This window comes from Sitophilus oryzae, unplaced genomic scaffold (genome assembly GCF_002938485.1).
Source record: "Sitophilus oryzae breed Bouriz unplaced genomic scaffold, Soryzae_2.0 scaffold_734_pilon_pilon, whole genome shotgun sequence".
Classification (NCBI taxonomy): domain Eukaryota; kingdom Metazoa; phylum Arthropoda; class Insecta; order Coleoptera; family Curculionidae; genus Sitophilus; species Sitophilus oryzae.
The window spans coordinates 713,904-728,295 of NW_022147345.1; the positions used below are offsets into that span (position 1 = coordinate 713,904).

At 34.7% G+C, this 14,392-nt stretch overlaps 1 protein-coding gene across 1 annotated transcript in view; it reads left to right on the forward strand.

Annotated features, from left to right (window-relative positions):
• Positions 1-14,392, forward strand: part of LOC115888377 — a 32,533-nt gene that overhangs the window by 12,872 nt on the left and 5,269 nt on the right. The window contains exons 7-9 of the mRNA XM_030908094.1: positions 3,051-3,229; positions 6,264-6,462; positions 11,388-11,692. Coding sequence (XP_030763954.1) covers positions 3,051-3,229; positions 6,264-6,462; positions 11,388-11,692 — 683 coding nt within the window. The remainder of the gene's footprint in view (positions 1-3,050; positions 3,230-6,263; positions 6,463-11,387; positions 11,693-14,392) is intronic.

The following is a 14,392-nucleotide window of genomic DNA, read 5'->3' on the forward strand; positions in this document are numbered from 1 at the left end:
AAACTAAAATAATTTGTCTTCTGACAGATGGAAATAAATTGTCTGACCGTTTGACACTTAATGTCAAAGGAAGCTAGATAAAATCAAGAAAAATATACGTTTTCAAACTAAATCTTAAATAACTTAAAAACAATTTATTTTAAGGGTATAGGAACATAGTTAAAAAGTAACGAATTGAAAAACCGTTGCTTTAGTGAAATAAAAAAAGTGGGTTTACATTTGAAAAAAATGATTTATGATAATTTTTTAATCACTCAATTCCATGATAGCTACCGCCATTATTATATGACATTTGAACTATTTAATTTTTGAAATAGATAGCCACATGTCTTCTCTTTATGTCACAGTGGCTGTGGTAATCACTAGGTTTAACTTTTAGGGTATACAAATTTTTTTGACATGTGTTTTTTTTCGTCCAAAAATTTTAAATATATTTTTTTCTCAAAAACGGTTAATGTTAGATATAGAGTGTTTAATATCAAAATTCATAACATTTTACAGAGAATTTAAGTACATAATAAAAAATGGGGGCACCCATTTAACAAAACAAACTTGCTGCCAACTTCCGGTACATCCGGAAGTGTCGCCATATTGAAAATATTTTTAATCGATAGATCTCGTTGTAAAACAATGCTATGCAAAAAAATCTCCGATCTAGATATTGTGATTCTCTAGAAACTTCTAATGCACGCTCAGCCTGGGACACCCTGTATATCTGCATGTAGTGGTATTTTTCTATAGATATCAAATTCCAGGTAATTATTAGTATTTCTAATAACTATTACATCTAGAAATGCTAATCTATCGTTCTCATTTTCATAAGTAAATTTAATGGCAGGGAAATTATTATTATTTTTAACCTCTGTCGATAGCGTAGATTTCTGCCTAAAGGATGCTAGGATAGGTGCCCATTTATTCAGAATATTTTGTTTTCGGCCCAAATACTCCTATCCCTGTCCATGCTTTGGTTCTGGAAGCATCAGTATACCACGGTATTATATGGTCTTATACATGCTAAGCAAATGTTTCTCCCTTCCAATCCTTTTTATTACTCAATACCACAGTGAGGTGTTTCTGAATATTGTAAATTCTTGGTATGTATGTTTAATGATATAGTATAGGAAACGATATTTTTTTTATAATTGATTTCTACAAGCCCCTCTTGTAAATACCTAAGCCTCCGGCAAGTGTTGAATAGCAGTTTCAAAACTCACGATGATTTCCACCAAAGCACTATCTATAAGCAACGTGATATTTCTTTTCTAATATATTTATGATATATGTATTGTAGTTTAATTAATTAATAGCTAGATAAATGAAATACAAAAAAAATGTTTTAGTTTATTACTCTACACAGTGTGGTACACAGTTTATTTTTTTCGCCCTTAGTTTTGAATGAGCTTCGCAGTACAATTAATATCATCAAAAATAAATCCTCATCTGGGACCGACGGGCGAACTCTAAAAATGTTTTCGAATCTGCCAGTAAGCACTCTAAATCACCTTACTACTTTAATAAACATGTCATTCCAAAATGGTATTTTTCCAAAATGTCTTAAGACGGCAATAATCATTCCTCTGCATAAAGGATGAGACAAAGATCAAGCTTCTAACTATGGCCCAATTGCACTCCTTCCAACGCTATCTAAGATCATAGATAGGTTGGTTAAAAGAAGGCTGAAATCTTTTTTGTTTAAGTACAAAATACTTACTGAACATCAATTTGGATTTCTAAGCAACCAGTCCACAAATGACGCTATGTTTTCCCTCCTTAATAAAGTTTTTTCCAGCCTAAATAACCATCATTCTACAGCAACAATTTTCTGTGATTTTTTTTAAGGCGTTCGACTGTGTATATCATAAGATCCTAATTAATAAACTACAGCACTATTCAGGGGAACATCTCTCGAATAGAATAGAATTTATCTGAGCAACAGAAGTCAACTTGTGAGGGTGGATACCACGTTGTCTTCTAGCAAGCCAATAGAATGTGGAGTACCACAAGGCTTAGTACTAGGGCCTATTTTGTTTCTTCTTTTTATTAACGACATTGCTAACATAAACATACACTAGCTTCACTTGGAGCAACAAGAACGTCACGGCACTTCATAGGATTATATCAAATGACTCAACCACCATTAAATCTTGGTGCGATTCGAACCTCCTGAGTCTCAACATTTCTAAAACTAAAGCTTTGTCGTATAAAAACTGCAGCCTTTTGTACTTAACAGCACCACCATTGGCGTCGTAAAATCTTTAAAATTCTTAGGGCTTGTTGTAGACAATTTTCTGAAATGGGCTATGCATATCGACGCTTTTTCGAAAAAATTAAGCTCTGCCTGTTTTGTATTAAGATCTGTTTATAAGGAGCTTAATTTGTCAGTGGCTAGAACTGTTTATTATGCACTTTTTGAGTCGCACCTCAGATATTCCATTCTGGGGTACGTGTTGTGCGACTCAATTTGACTGCATTTTCAAGCTCCAGAAGAGAGCTGTTCGATATTCACTGGGACTAAACAGCAGAACGCACCTTATTTATATTTGAATCCGTTTGCCTAATACGTAAGCATGTATCAGCTTCTCAAGCAAGATCTTTATCTACCTACCCCATGCTCAGAGTTCACACAGTTCAATATTATACAACTCGAAAAAAATGCACAATTACCTGCCATTTGAAATCAAATCCATAACACCATTTTCTTCATTTCGCAAAGCATTGAAATCTTATTTACTAGACAAGGATTTTGTAAACACTGGTCTAATGTTTTCTTTTACTATATTTACTAATGACATCGAGGTAAATTTATCTAGAGGTCATTGATATTTAGTATAAACTTACTAAATATTTTTCAATCTTATTTTTATTTTTTTGTTCTTTGACATTGTAAACATTTATAAAGGTTTATTTTAAACAATAAGACTGACAATGTTATTTGTATAATGTTTTGTATTCCCTTTTGTTTGTTTACTTTGTTTGTTTACTTTACCTTTGTCTACAAATTGTAAATTTTTTTGACAATAAAGGCATTTATTTATTTATTTTTATTACAGAATCCCTTTAGGAATAGTGATAGGAAAACTGAATGGTTTGGAGTCGTTTGAATTAATCATGTCCGAAATTGCCAACAAAACTACATTGGTCAATACCATAGCGTTTATGGGCAAATCTCCTCTTATCAGTATCCGGATCATAGCAGGTCTAGGTGGAATGGGACTTCAAGATTCGACAGGTAAGAATATAGTTCAGTCATTGGGGATTTTTGTTTAGAAAAAAGTCCGGAAGTTTTGCAACTTTGCAGGTTTATAGGTTTTGGGGTCCCTAACTAAAATCCATAAAATGCACATTTCCAGACTTGCCGCCGGCGCCGCCATCTTGCCAAGATGGCGCCCAAAATCGAAAACTATGCGTTTTTCGCGAAAATTTCAGGAGAGCAAAATTAAAGAGAATAAAATTTCCTATAAAAAAGGTTTTATGAAAATTTTTGCTAAAGTCAACCGTTTAGGCACAAAATCCCTGGAAATTTTACAATTTTGCGTAAAATATGATATATTATGATTAGTCGATTTTCCGAAATCAAATGTCGATTAGGGTTCACTAAAACTAGTTTTAGTTTAGTTTCTTCAATTTTGTCATAAAACAGTGGCGTATCATTAATTCGCTCATTAATTTATGAATAATTAATTTTAATAATTGAAAATGTGTACTTGTTTCCACACCACCCAAGAGGTAAAGTATACGGCGCGTTTATTTTAACGTGGTCTCCCTGGAGGCCTACTCCACTAGATAAATTAAAAACTTTAACTTATCTGCACAAACCCGACGGATCTGGCTCATTGATGTCAAAGTCGATCGTGTCTGCTGTGCTGGGCTCATCAGGGTGGTCTCTCAATTCGTCCAACTCTTCATCTTCAGCCGCCAGAGGGATATCTACAGGCAAGTCCAACTCCTCTTCATCGGATTCGTCGAGTGACACTTCAGTGACGTTGTCACAGGATTTCCCATTGCAGTATGCACAAATCATTGAACATTTTAATCCTGCTTTTCTGCATCCGCAGGCTTTACCATAGTTGTTGGTTTTGCATTTACAGGATAAAAATGCCAATAGGGATTTTGGAGCTGGATATTTCAACATTGTGACTGAAGCAGGGGTGGATGGGCCATATGGGAAAATTCCCGGTGGGCCGGTGGAAAGATGGGCCGGTGGGCCGGTCCCGATCAGAGCTCAAAAAAGATTGGATTAGCAAAAATTAAATGCTTTATCTTCTAACTAAAGTGATGTAAGATCCTTAGTGACTCCATAACTAACTAATCAATTTGCATCAGTATAATCGTCAGTTGCTTTTAAACATAAACACCAATTTGTAAAATAACTATTGTAAAATGTCTTTCTCTGAGACACTTATATGTAATTTTAATAATCATCTGTTGTTTGTTCGGTTTGAAAATTTTTATTATACATATTGATAGACATTTTTCTCGTGGCTAAAATGCCGACAGACAACCCGTAAGAAGCATGGAATTTGACAAAAAAAATCATCCCATACATGCATGTCGATTGGTGGAAAGTCATGTTTATTTATTCAAAAAGCCGTATGCAAAAGGACAAACAAAAAAATCGTGGCTCAATTAGCGGTAGAGAGTTATAAAAAACACGATATTACTCTACAGGGTGAATCTTGAATAAGTGCAAATATTTTCAGGGCTGGTAGATCTCAATAAAATAAACATAATATATTCTCTTTATCGAGTTTCAAATAAGTCCAATCAAGTTAAAGTAATATATTTCACAGAGGATTGGGTCACAGGAATGTATTTCACAGAGGATTGGGTCAGCTGAACTGAATAAATCAGGAAGTCTTAAAGTTTCTCAAAATCGTGACTCAAAATCGTAGCATATTCAAGATCAAATTACCGTTATCGATAATGGAAATAAAGCAGTAGAACCCTGTAAAACTGAACCATTTTGTAGTAAAAATTCAGATGTCCGACCCAATATTGGTCTTTACGAAATTTTTGATCAAAACAATTTATTTTTTTTAAACCCGACGCAAAAGAGCTTTTTCGCACGAGCGAAAAACACCCTTTCTTATATATTAATAAATAAAATATGTTTCTTCGTTATGGTCATTTTATTTTTTGTGGATTTGGGCCGGTTGCCTGTTTTTCCCGGGCCGGTTTCCACTTCCCCATCCACCCCTGGACTGAAGTAATGCCTGTTTTTGTTTTCTTCCAACCCCATTCTTCGGCATCTTTGGTACAATCAGACCAATGCTGAACCTGGTGGTAAGTTCGCAATGAATGCTGTCCAGCACGACAATTAATTATTCATAAATTAATGTGCGAATTAATGATACGTCACTGTTTCATGACAAAATTGAAGAAACTAAACTAAAACTAGTTTTAGTGAACCCTAATCGACATTTGATTTCAGAAAATCGACTATGACATAATATATCATATTTTACGCAAAATTGTAGAATTTCCAGTGATTTTGTGCCTAAACGATTGACTTTAGAGAAAATTTTCATAAAATTTTCGCGAAAAACGCATGGTTTTCGAAATATTCACAAAATACCTATTTTGGGCGCCATCTTGGCAAGATGGCGGCGCCGGTGGCAAGTCTGGATATGTGCATTTTATGGATTTTAGTTAGGGGCCCCAAAACCTATAAACCTGCAAAGTTTCAAAACTTCCGGACTTTTTTCCAAGCAGGCCCCTTTTTTGATCCCCAGTGACTGAACTAATAAACCAACACAATTTTGAACTTTTGAAAGTCTGCCATTTTTCAATTTTCACCTATCAATCGATTTTCTGACGGAGAAATAAATACTAGAATAATCTGAACTCTCCCTCTCTCTCCGAACAGATTTTTCAAAAATCAATATTCTCTTATAGTCTAAGAGGTAGCAACCTTTTCGAGAAAGTGTTTTAAAAAAGCTGGCTCTTTAATACTCGTACATATCTTTTGCTATGCTCTCTGAAAGAGCGTGAGTCGTCTGGCTGCCGCATACCGATAGACGTTGCGTTCACTACTGAACTATTGAAAGAAGATCCTATTTATATATATTTTTTTTATTTAGTCCGTTAAATTCTAGTATTGAATATAAATGGAACAAGTATCCAATAAGTGTTTTTTTAATCAGAATATAAACGAAAATAAAATAAAGAAAAAATTTACCCCAAACCGGTATTGAAGACTAAGGTTCAAACCTCAAATGGATTCTAAGTTCATTATAATTATTATTAAACTAGCTTTCTTTTAGGTGTATTCACCATCGTCGCTAAAATAGCCGAACAACTTCTAAGAAACACCCTCAAAACATCTTCTCGTATTAAAGATATCACTGACATGGTTCTGTTGTTTTTCGTGGAACGAAAAAAAGCTCGAATACCCGTAGATCAAGAAATCTATGAAGTTACTGAGAGACTAAAAAAGCTTTTCACCCAGAAAAATAACAAAAAGTAAGTACTTTATAATTTGTTTCCGAAGATATTTCCTGAGTTTTTATCAGAATTAACCGGCGTGAATGAACATTATGTCTAAATAATTGATTACACTGGGGAACAGCAATTTTGTTGACTTGGATCTGTGACCTGTTTTTGACTAATTTTTTGTCTCTGAGTTCAAAAATATTCACAGTTTTTCTCTATTACGTCAAGTTTTTAAGCTACAGCATACCCCTCCTTTTACCTTAAAAGTGCACATACAACGGGAAATAAGGTAAGATCTGACCAAATAGATTAGAATATTTTATTCATACAGAGGTTAATATATTAAAAGTTAAATTGTGTTTATACAAAAATAATAAAAAAAGATATTATAGTAAAAATTTCCTCTTATAGCTTTTCCTGGAGTGTTCAATTTGTGGGCATTCCCGCTTGATGCCCCAACAGTTGTCAGCCATCATACTGACATCCCATCTGCCTTAATATCGCACCTCCATAACCTTCAGATCTTGGTGAAATTGCTAGCCTTGCTCATCACTAACAGCACCAAGATTTTCTGGGAGTTAGCAAGATGGCTATGTAAAAAATGCACTTTGATGCTCATGTTGCAACCAAGCTTCGTAAAGCTCTCCAAGGGTTGTTCAGCAATTTCGATATAATTCGGGGCCCGTGTATATCCTAGAAAGTCTTTAACAAAACTTTTGAAAGCCAACCAAGCATTCCTTTCAAGTTCGGTCATTGTTTCAGTGAAATGTTCATCTTTAATGAGTTGCCTAATTTGTGGACCATCAAACACACCAGCCTTTATCTTTTCATATGACAGGCTAGGGAATGCCGAAATGATATACTTAAAGCAATCTCCTTCAATTGACAAAGTTTTCACAAATTGCTTCATGAGACCTAGTTTTATATGCAAAGGCGGAAATATAATGTTTTTCTGTGTCAACAACTGGCTGATTTAAAATGTTGGGATCACCAGATCTTAGAACAGATCTTGGCGACCAGTTCGATTGCACCCAATGCTTTTCACGAGCTCTGCTGTCCCACATGCACAAAAAAACAGGGATACTTGGTATATCCGCGTTGCTGGCCAAGAAGAAAACAGACCATTTTAAGGTCAAGGTGATTCGCATTCAATCCTGCGAAGGGTAGTCGCATGCACAACACCTGTAGGGAAAAAACTTGACGTGAAAGGAAAAAATATCTATAGTTACCGGTACCAGTGGTTGTTATGGCGCAAACCTTCAACAGCAAAACAAACAACTAAATGACAGTTTTGAATTTCTCGTTCGCTTTTTCGAATTTCTATAACATAGAAATCCAGAATGTTGTCGGAAAATTCTGATAATGAAGATTAATTTAATATTGGTACTCCACCAGAACTTACAGAAGCTACAAAAAGAGCAGAAGCCAGTTTACTTCCAGAGAAAGGGGCCGATATGAAATAACATTGAAAGTATACGAAAAATGGTGTGCCGAAAGAAATGCTAAGAATATTGCTTCAGAGACAGTCTTGATGGCAATTTTAGCGATATGGCAAGGCAGAAAAAGCCATCTACTCTTTGGGCTACGTACAGCATGATACGGACAATGCTAGAATTAAGGGAAAAGACTGACATATCAAAATATCACAAACTCGTCGCTTTTTTAAAAAGCCAGAATGTAGGTTTTAAGCCAAAGATGTCTAGCATTTTTACCTTCAACAAATAAATGTATTAAAATCTTCAATTATTATTAATTTATCTATACTAATATACAGTGTGTCAATTTTAAAACTTCCCACCCTTAATATCTTTCTTGTAGTTACAAATTTGAAAAATCGGAAAGACACGTCAATTTTATTTGTAAGGGGGACACTTTAAATTAATATTGTTAGCCTTTTTCTTTTAACCCCCTAGGGAGGGGAGATGTAACCCTCACAATCTTAAATGGGAATGGGGGTTAAGTGGCACATCGTTTTAAAGGGCGTTTAATTATCTTTTCAGTGGTATCCTACTTTGTTGCTTTTTGTCGAGTGGTTTCCGAATAATCACGTTTCAAAGCTGCAGAAACAATTAAACATGCCTGCATTGAGATTTTGGTTTTCGGTCTAGTGTTTACACAAAAATTATTGCAATGGATCTCCTTATAGTACAAAAAAGATTAGAAGATCACATTACACCACTTACACCTTATCTTATAAGTTGTTCAGAATGTTGTCCATTTTCCTGTTAACAATAATAAAGTGTGTTTTCAAACTCCTCCCTAACATTTCGGAAAACTTCACCAACTTCACCGGGAATTGACCGGCATTCTGCTGTAATTCGCCTTTTAAGATCATCAATATTAGTAGGCTGTGTTCTATAAACAATGGATTTAAGATGTCCACAAAGAAAGAAATCTAAGGGTGTTAAATCCGGTGATTTTGGAAGCCATTCAATTGGTCCCCGTCTGCCAATCTATGTACCCGGAAATCTCTCGTTTAACCACTGTCTGATCGGAAGAAAATATTGAGGTGGAGCCACCGTCCTGCTGAAATGTTAACACATCCTCCTGTATAACTGATTAGAGGTTGCCTCATTAAAATTTAAGAAAAGAAACGTTAATGTTGATGATGTTTTCTGTTTATTAGTATTTCGACCCCCTAGAAAAATATAATTGCTACGTCCATGTTTTCACCTAATCTTCTCATTATTTGTACTACATGGAGATCCATTGCAATATTTTTTTATAAACACTAGCCTGAAAACCATATTTATTTATTTATCGTATGGCTGCACATGACATAAAATGCATAAAAGTGTATAAAAACTATTCCAATTCACAAACAAACATTTAAATTGTATATATAGTCAATTGAGGCGTCAGTTGCCATCAGGAAATCGTCAAAGTTTCCCTCATATGCTGTATTTGGGCATTCCATCACCATATGTAGAATGGTTTGTTTTTCCGCTCCGCAGTCACACCTCGCAGATTGCGCCCTACCCCATTTGTGTAATGAGTCCGCGCATATGCCATGGTTGGTGCGTATTCTGTTCAGTGATGTCCATATTTTACGGGGCTGTTCGAAGGCAGGAGGTTTCATTCTTATGCACGGAAACCATAATCTCAATGCAGGCATGTTTAATTGTTTCTGCAACTTTGAAACGCGATTATTCGGAAACCTCTGAATAAAAAGCAACAAAGTAGGACACCACTGAAAAGAGAAATAAACGTCCTTTAAAACGATGTGCCACTTGACCCCCATTCCCATTTAAAATTGTAAGGGTGACATCTACCCCTCCTAGGGGGTTAAAAGAAAAAGGCTAAAAATATTAATTTAAAGTGTCCCCCTTACAAATAAAACTGACGTGTCTTTCCGATTTTTCATATTTTTAAACAGCAAGAAAGATATGAAAGGTGGGAAGTTTTAAAATTGACACACTGTATAAAATCCTTAAGTGACTGACATACTGATTAATCACGATCCTGCTCAAACCACTCAACGTAAGAAGCTCAATTTTGGCATACAGGTTGATTCTAGGGTGTAGAGGTTCGATAAGAAGGGATTTTTCGAAATTCCAGTGCCAAGAGGGTGAAACCACCCCTCAAATATTACAATATTTTTTATTTAAAAAACTGTCAAGTTTCCGAAAAAACGCTTAAACACGTATATTTTGTTTTGTTTTTTACATATTTTAAGATTTTTTAAAAATGTATACAGGGCGTTTCGAAAAATCTGGTCATTGATTAATCACGATCCTGCTTAAAGCGCTTGACGTAAAAGCTGATTTTTGGAAAACAGATTGACTTTAGGGTGTAGAGGTTCGATAAGAAGGGATTTTTCGAAACTCGAATTCTAAGGGGGTGAAACTATCCCTAAAATATTAAAATATTTTTTATTTAAAAACCGGTGAGTTTTTCGGAAAAACTCTTAAACACGTATATTTTATTTTGTTGTTTTACATATTTTAAGATTTTTTATAAATTTATACAGGGTGTTTCATAAAATATGACCAATGAGTAATCACGATTCTGCTTAAACTGCTTGACGTTTAAAGCTGATTTTTGGCAAACGGATTGACTGTGAGGTGTAGAGATTCGATACGGAGGAGTTTCTCGAATCTCAAATTCCAAGAAGGTGAAAACGCCCCTCAAATATTAGAATATTTGTTATTTAAAAAACGGTTAGTCTAGAAAACGCTTGTACAAGCATAATTTATTTGATTTTTTACATATTTTGAAATTTTTTAAAAAATCATACAGGGTGTTCCAAAAAGTTGGGTAATTTCTTAACCACGATTCTGCTTAAACTGCTTTACGTAAAAAGCTTATTTTTGGCAAACGGATTTTTCGAAAGTCAAATTCCAACGAGATGAAACTACCCCTCAAATATTACCAAGTTATATAATAATATCCCCATATTGTTTTTTCTCATGCTGACATAAATGTGAGAAAATTTTATCCAGTTTGTATGTTAATGGAAATTCTTGCTTTGCTTTATCGTCACCATTACAAATGATTAATTCGACGCGAACAGTACACGCTAGTATTACTATATATTAATCTTCTTGTTTATTTTTGTTGGTCTTAGATAAGTATTTAATAAAGATATTACAAGAATATTTTGCTTAATTAAATGAGGCGAGAAATAAGAAAAACCGAGTGAGGGAAATGGGTGAGGGAAATGGAAGAGGAAAGAAATGTAGATAATTTGACACTTTCAAATTTTTTAAAAGTCAGTAATGTCAGTATTACATATTTGTGGTTGTTAATAATAGTATATTACATACCGAGGAGGGAAAGTAAATACAGAGTTGTAAATAATAGTATATTACATACCGAGGAGACTGTTGCCCAGACGCATGTATACAAAGGTCGAAAATACATATTTCAATCTTTTTTAAGATCTTTTCTTTTTTCTTTTAATAATCCAAGTTTTTTTAAGTACAATGAGATATTTTAACTAAATTATGTTCCAGAAAAACGTTGACACCTCTGATAAAAATGATGGACACCATGCGAGGCAATAGAACTTTAAAACTTCGAAACGTCAATGTGGCACAAGCCTTCAAAATTCTCACTGATTCCAACGTGCCCGATGCTGTCACCATGGCTTCCTCGATCATCAAGATCTTCACACCTTTGAAAATTCCGAAACTGATCAACAGCGCTCTAGCTGGACTGTTCTCAAGTACCGTCAATCTGATGAATAGTGAAGAAAATCGTATATCTGTTCAAGAAATATTACCTGGAATATCCCTTCCTGCTGAAGATGGTGTAGTCCGTAAGTAGTCGAAGGTCTAGCAACGTTTATTGGGACAGAATTTTAGAAAAACAAATTTTTAAAGTAAAACTAACTACTATAATGCTAAGAAAAACATTATAATAAACTTGATACTGTACCTGGGTACCAATTACCAATATCCTCTGGTTGTGTGCTAGAAAGTAAATTTTCATGCGTATTTTCATCGATAGATTTGTAGCTTCTGAATAACGGTCTAAGTAAAGCATTTAGCTCATTTACTAGCTCAGAATTAGAGTTATTAGAGTTAAGCAACTCACATTTTCATTAGAGTACATCGTCATATTTATTTCAAACCAATAATCAACGAGAATATTCGAATAATTTAACAAAATTACTGTTAACCACTATAAATACGAATTGTTGGTTAGGTTCAAATTATTTTTTCTTCTTAAATAAATTTAAGCGTTAACGTTATTAGGCATTTACATAAAAGTGTGTATTTTGGGTGGTATTCCACAAAAGTTGCAGGCTATTGAGGAAACAGAAAATGTGGAGATTACAGAAGTAAATTGAAAATAACATTTATATTAAAACAGCATTATATGTCCTTTAAATCCTCCAATTTAACAGCTGTTAGTAAGAAGTTTCACTTCAAATATGCGCACATAGTGTACACACAATTTTTTTTAAAATGTGGATTATTTCTTTAGGTTATTTTGCTTAGTGATGGGAAAACCGGTTAATTTCAATAATCGAGTACTCGAGTTTCAAGCGATTGCAATAATCGAGCGATCGCTCGAGCGAAATATCGCTCATATTTCAAAATACGGTTTTTCCGCCTGTCGCTTGTTGTAAGTACTCGTTAACGCCAAGCGCCAAGCAGTAAGTTGCGTGGGCAGGGCACATATTCTTCCGGTGATGAATGGCAAGTAGCAAGCGACGAGTAATTCGCTTGATTTAGTTCATTTCAAAGCATTGTTGATATATAGTCGTAAGATTTTGTCACTCAGATACGCAACGGATAACGTCGTATAAATTTGCTACCTGCAATATACGTAGAAAATTCGCTCGGCTTTTTATCGAGTATGTCACATTAAAATCGGATTTCAATTTATTTCATTCTAGGATAGCTTGCGTTCGTCGCTCGTACTCGTCACTTGCATCGCTCGTTCATAATCGAGCGATGTCTGTTATTTCAATAATCCCATCACTAATTTTGCTCTCTCGGTGAGCTTGCGGTCTATCTTCATCTTCTCCTTCTTGCAGTGACATGCTCTAGGTCACCTCACACAGATACCTTGTTGTGTGCATCAGTTACTCTAGTAGATACACGGGACAGTTTATCGCCGAATCTGAACGGCACTAATGTAAAAGAAAATAAACAATATAATATCATCTTTTAGATTTAATGCACAATCGAATTTTTAACAAACTTTTTTAACCAGAAACTGCAATAATCTAAACGGCTGCAGTACTGTAAGCCACAAATGTCTGCAATACAATAAATCGTTACGTCTGTAGAGCCCTATAAACATAAATTTGGATCCTGAGCAACTTTTTTTTTGTACTATTAGGTATTTCGTCATTTAATCACACTCGTTACACTTTTAAAAAGAATTACTACCACATGGCATAAAAGAAAATTATTTTTATTTCATGTTATTGGCATGCCAATATAATATAATATAATATACAGGTCCGGTAATAGGATATCTAGGCATAGGAATCACATGCATTGGAATGAAATGCCTATAAAAAGTCTAAGCTTAAACAGAGATGGACAACAACTTCCCCGTTTCCACTTCCACTACGACTGCGAGTTAGACAAACTCCAATAAGATAACAAATTTTGGAAATTCCGCCGCCTCCCATCCACCCATGATATCCACCTGCCCTTTATCACCATTATTTTATTTCCCTTCCCGCGCCTCCGCAAAATGCCATCACCTCAGTCCACACAGAGTTGCCAGGTCTACCGGTTTCGTCTGTAAGCTACCGATTTAAACAAAAATCTAACGATATGTTCAACTGCGTCTTTAGTCTAATCTGACTTTATTATTGTTTATTAAATTTTATTTAGTAATCATAGGTCATCGTTCTGTCTAGTTGCAGAGTGACAAATATATTCCTACAAATCCTTATTACTCTTTATTAGGCGCGGTATTGGCATATGCCCGAAGATGTTGATATCTTTTGAAAAGATTTTGTTTCATTCATTTACTAAAGTTAAACCCATATTTTCCCCCCAAAAAATATAAACAAAAAACAAAATCTAAGTTAAGAAACAAACTGAATACGAATAAATATTTTAGTGCTTTTCCTGTCAAAAAAATATATTAATATGAAAAAAGAGTTGAGAGCTACAGCTTTCCCATTGAAATGAAATTAATTTTAGATATCACTGATCAAAATTTGTACAAAGGTAAAAAGTGACTGCTATCCCTACTTGTTATAGTTTTTATTAATATAGTAATATTGTTTAATTCAATATATTTTTTTAATATTAAATAATATACCTCTACCTCAACCCGGATTCATCCACTCCTGGATATAGGTCTCTCCTATCCTTTTCCATGACTCCCTGTTTTGTGCTATATTTAACCACCGTTTACCTGCCACTTCCTTAATGTCACGCAGGGACGTGCCCCTGCCCACGCGAGCCTTATAGCTTATCTCCCAGGACCATACTGGGGAAATCACTGTCCCATCCCATTCTCATATCCAAACCTCAAAATTTTC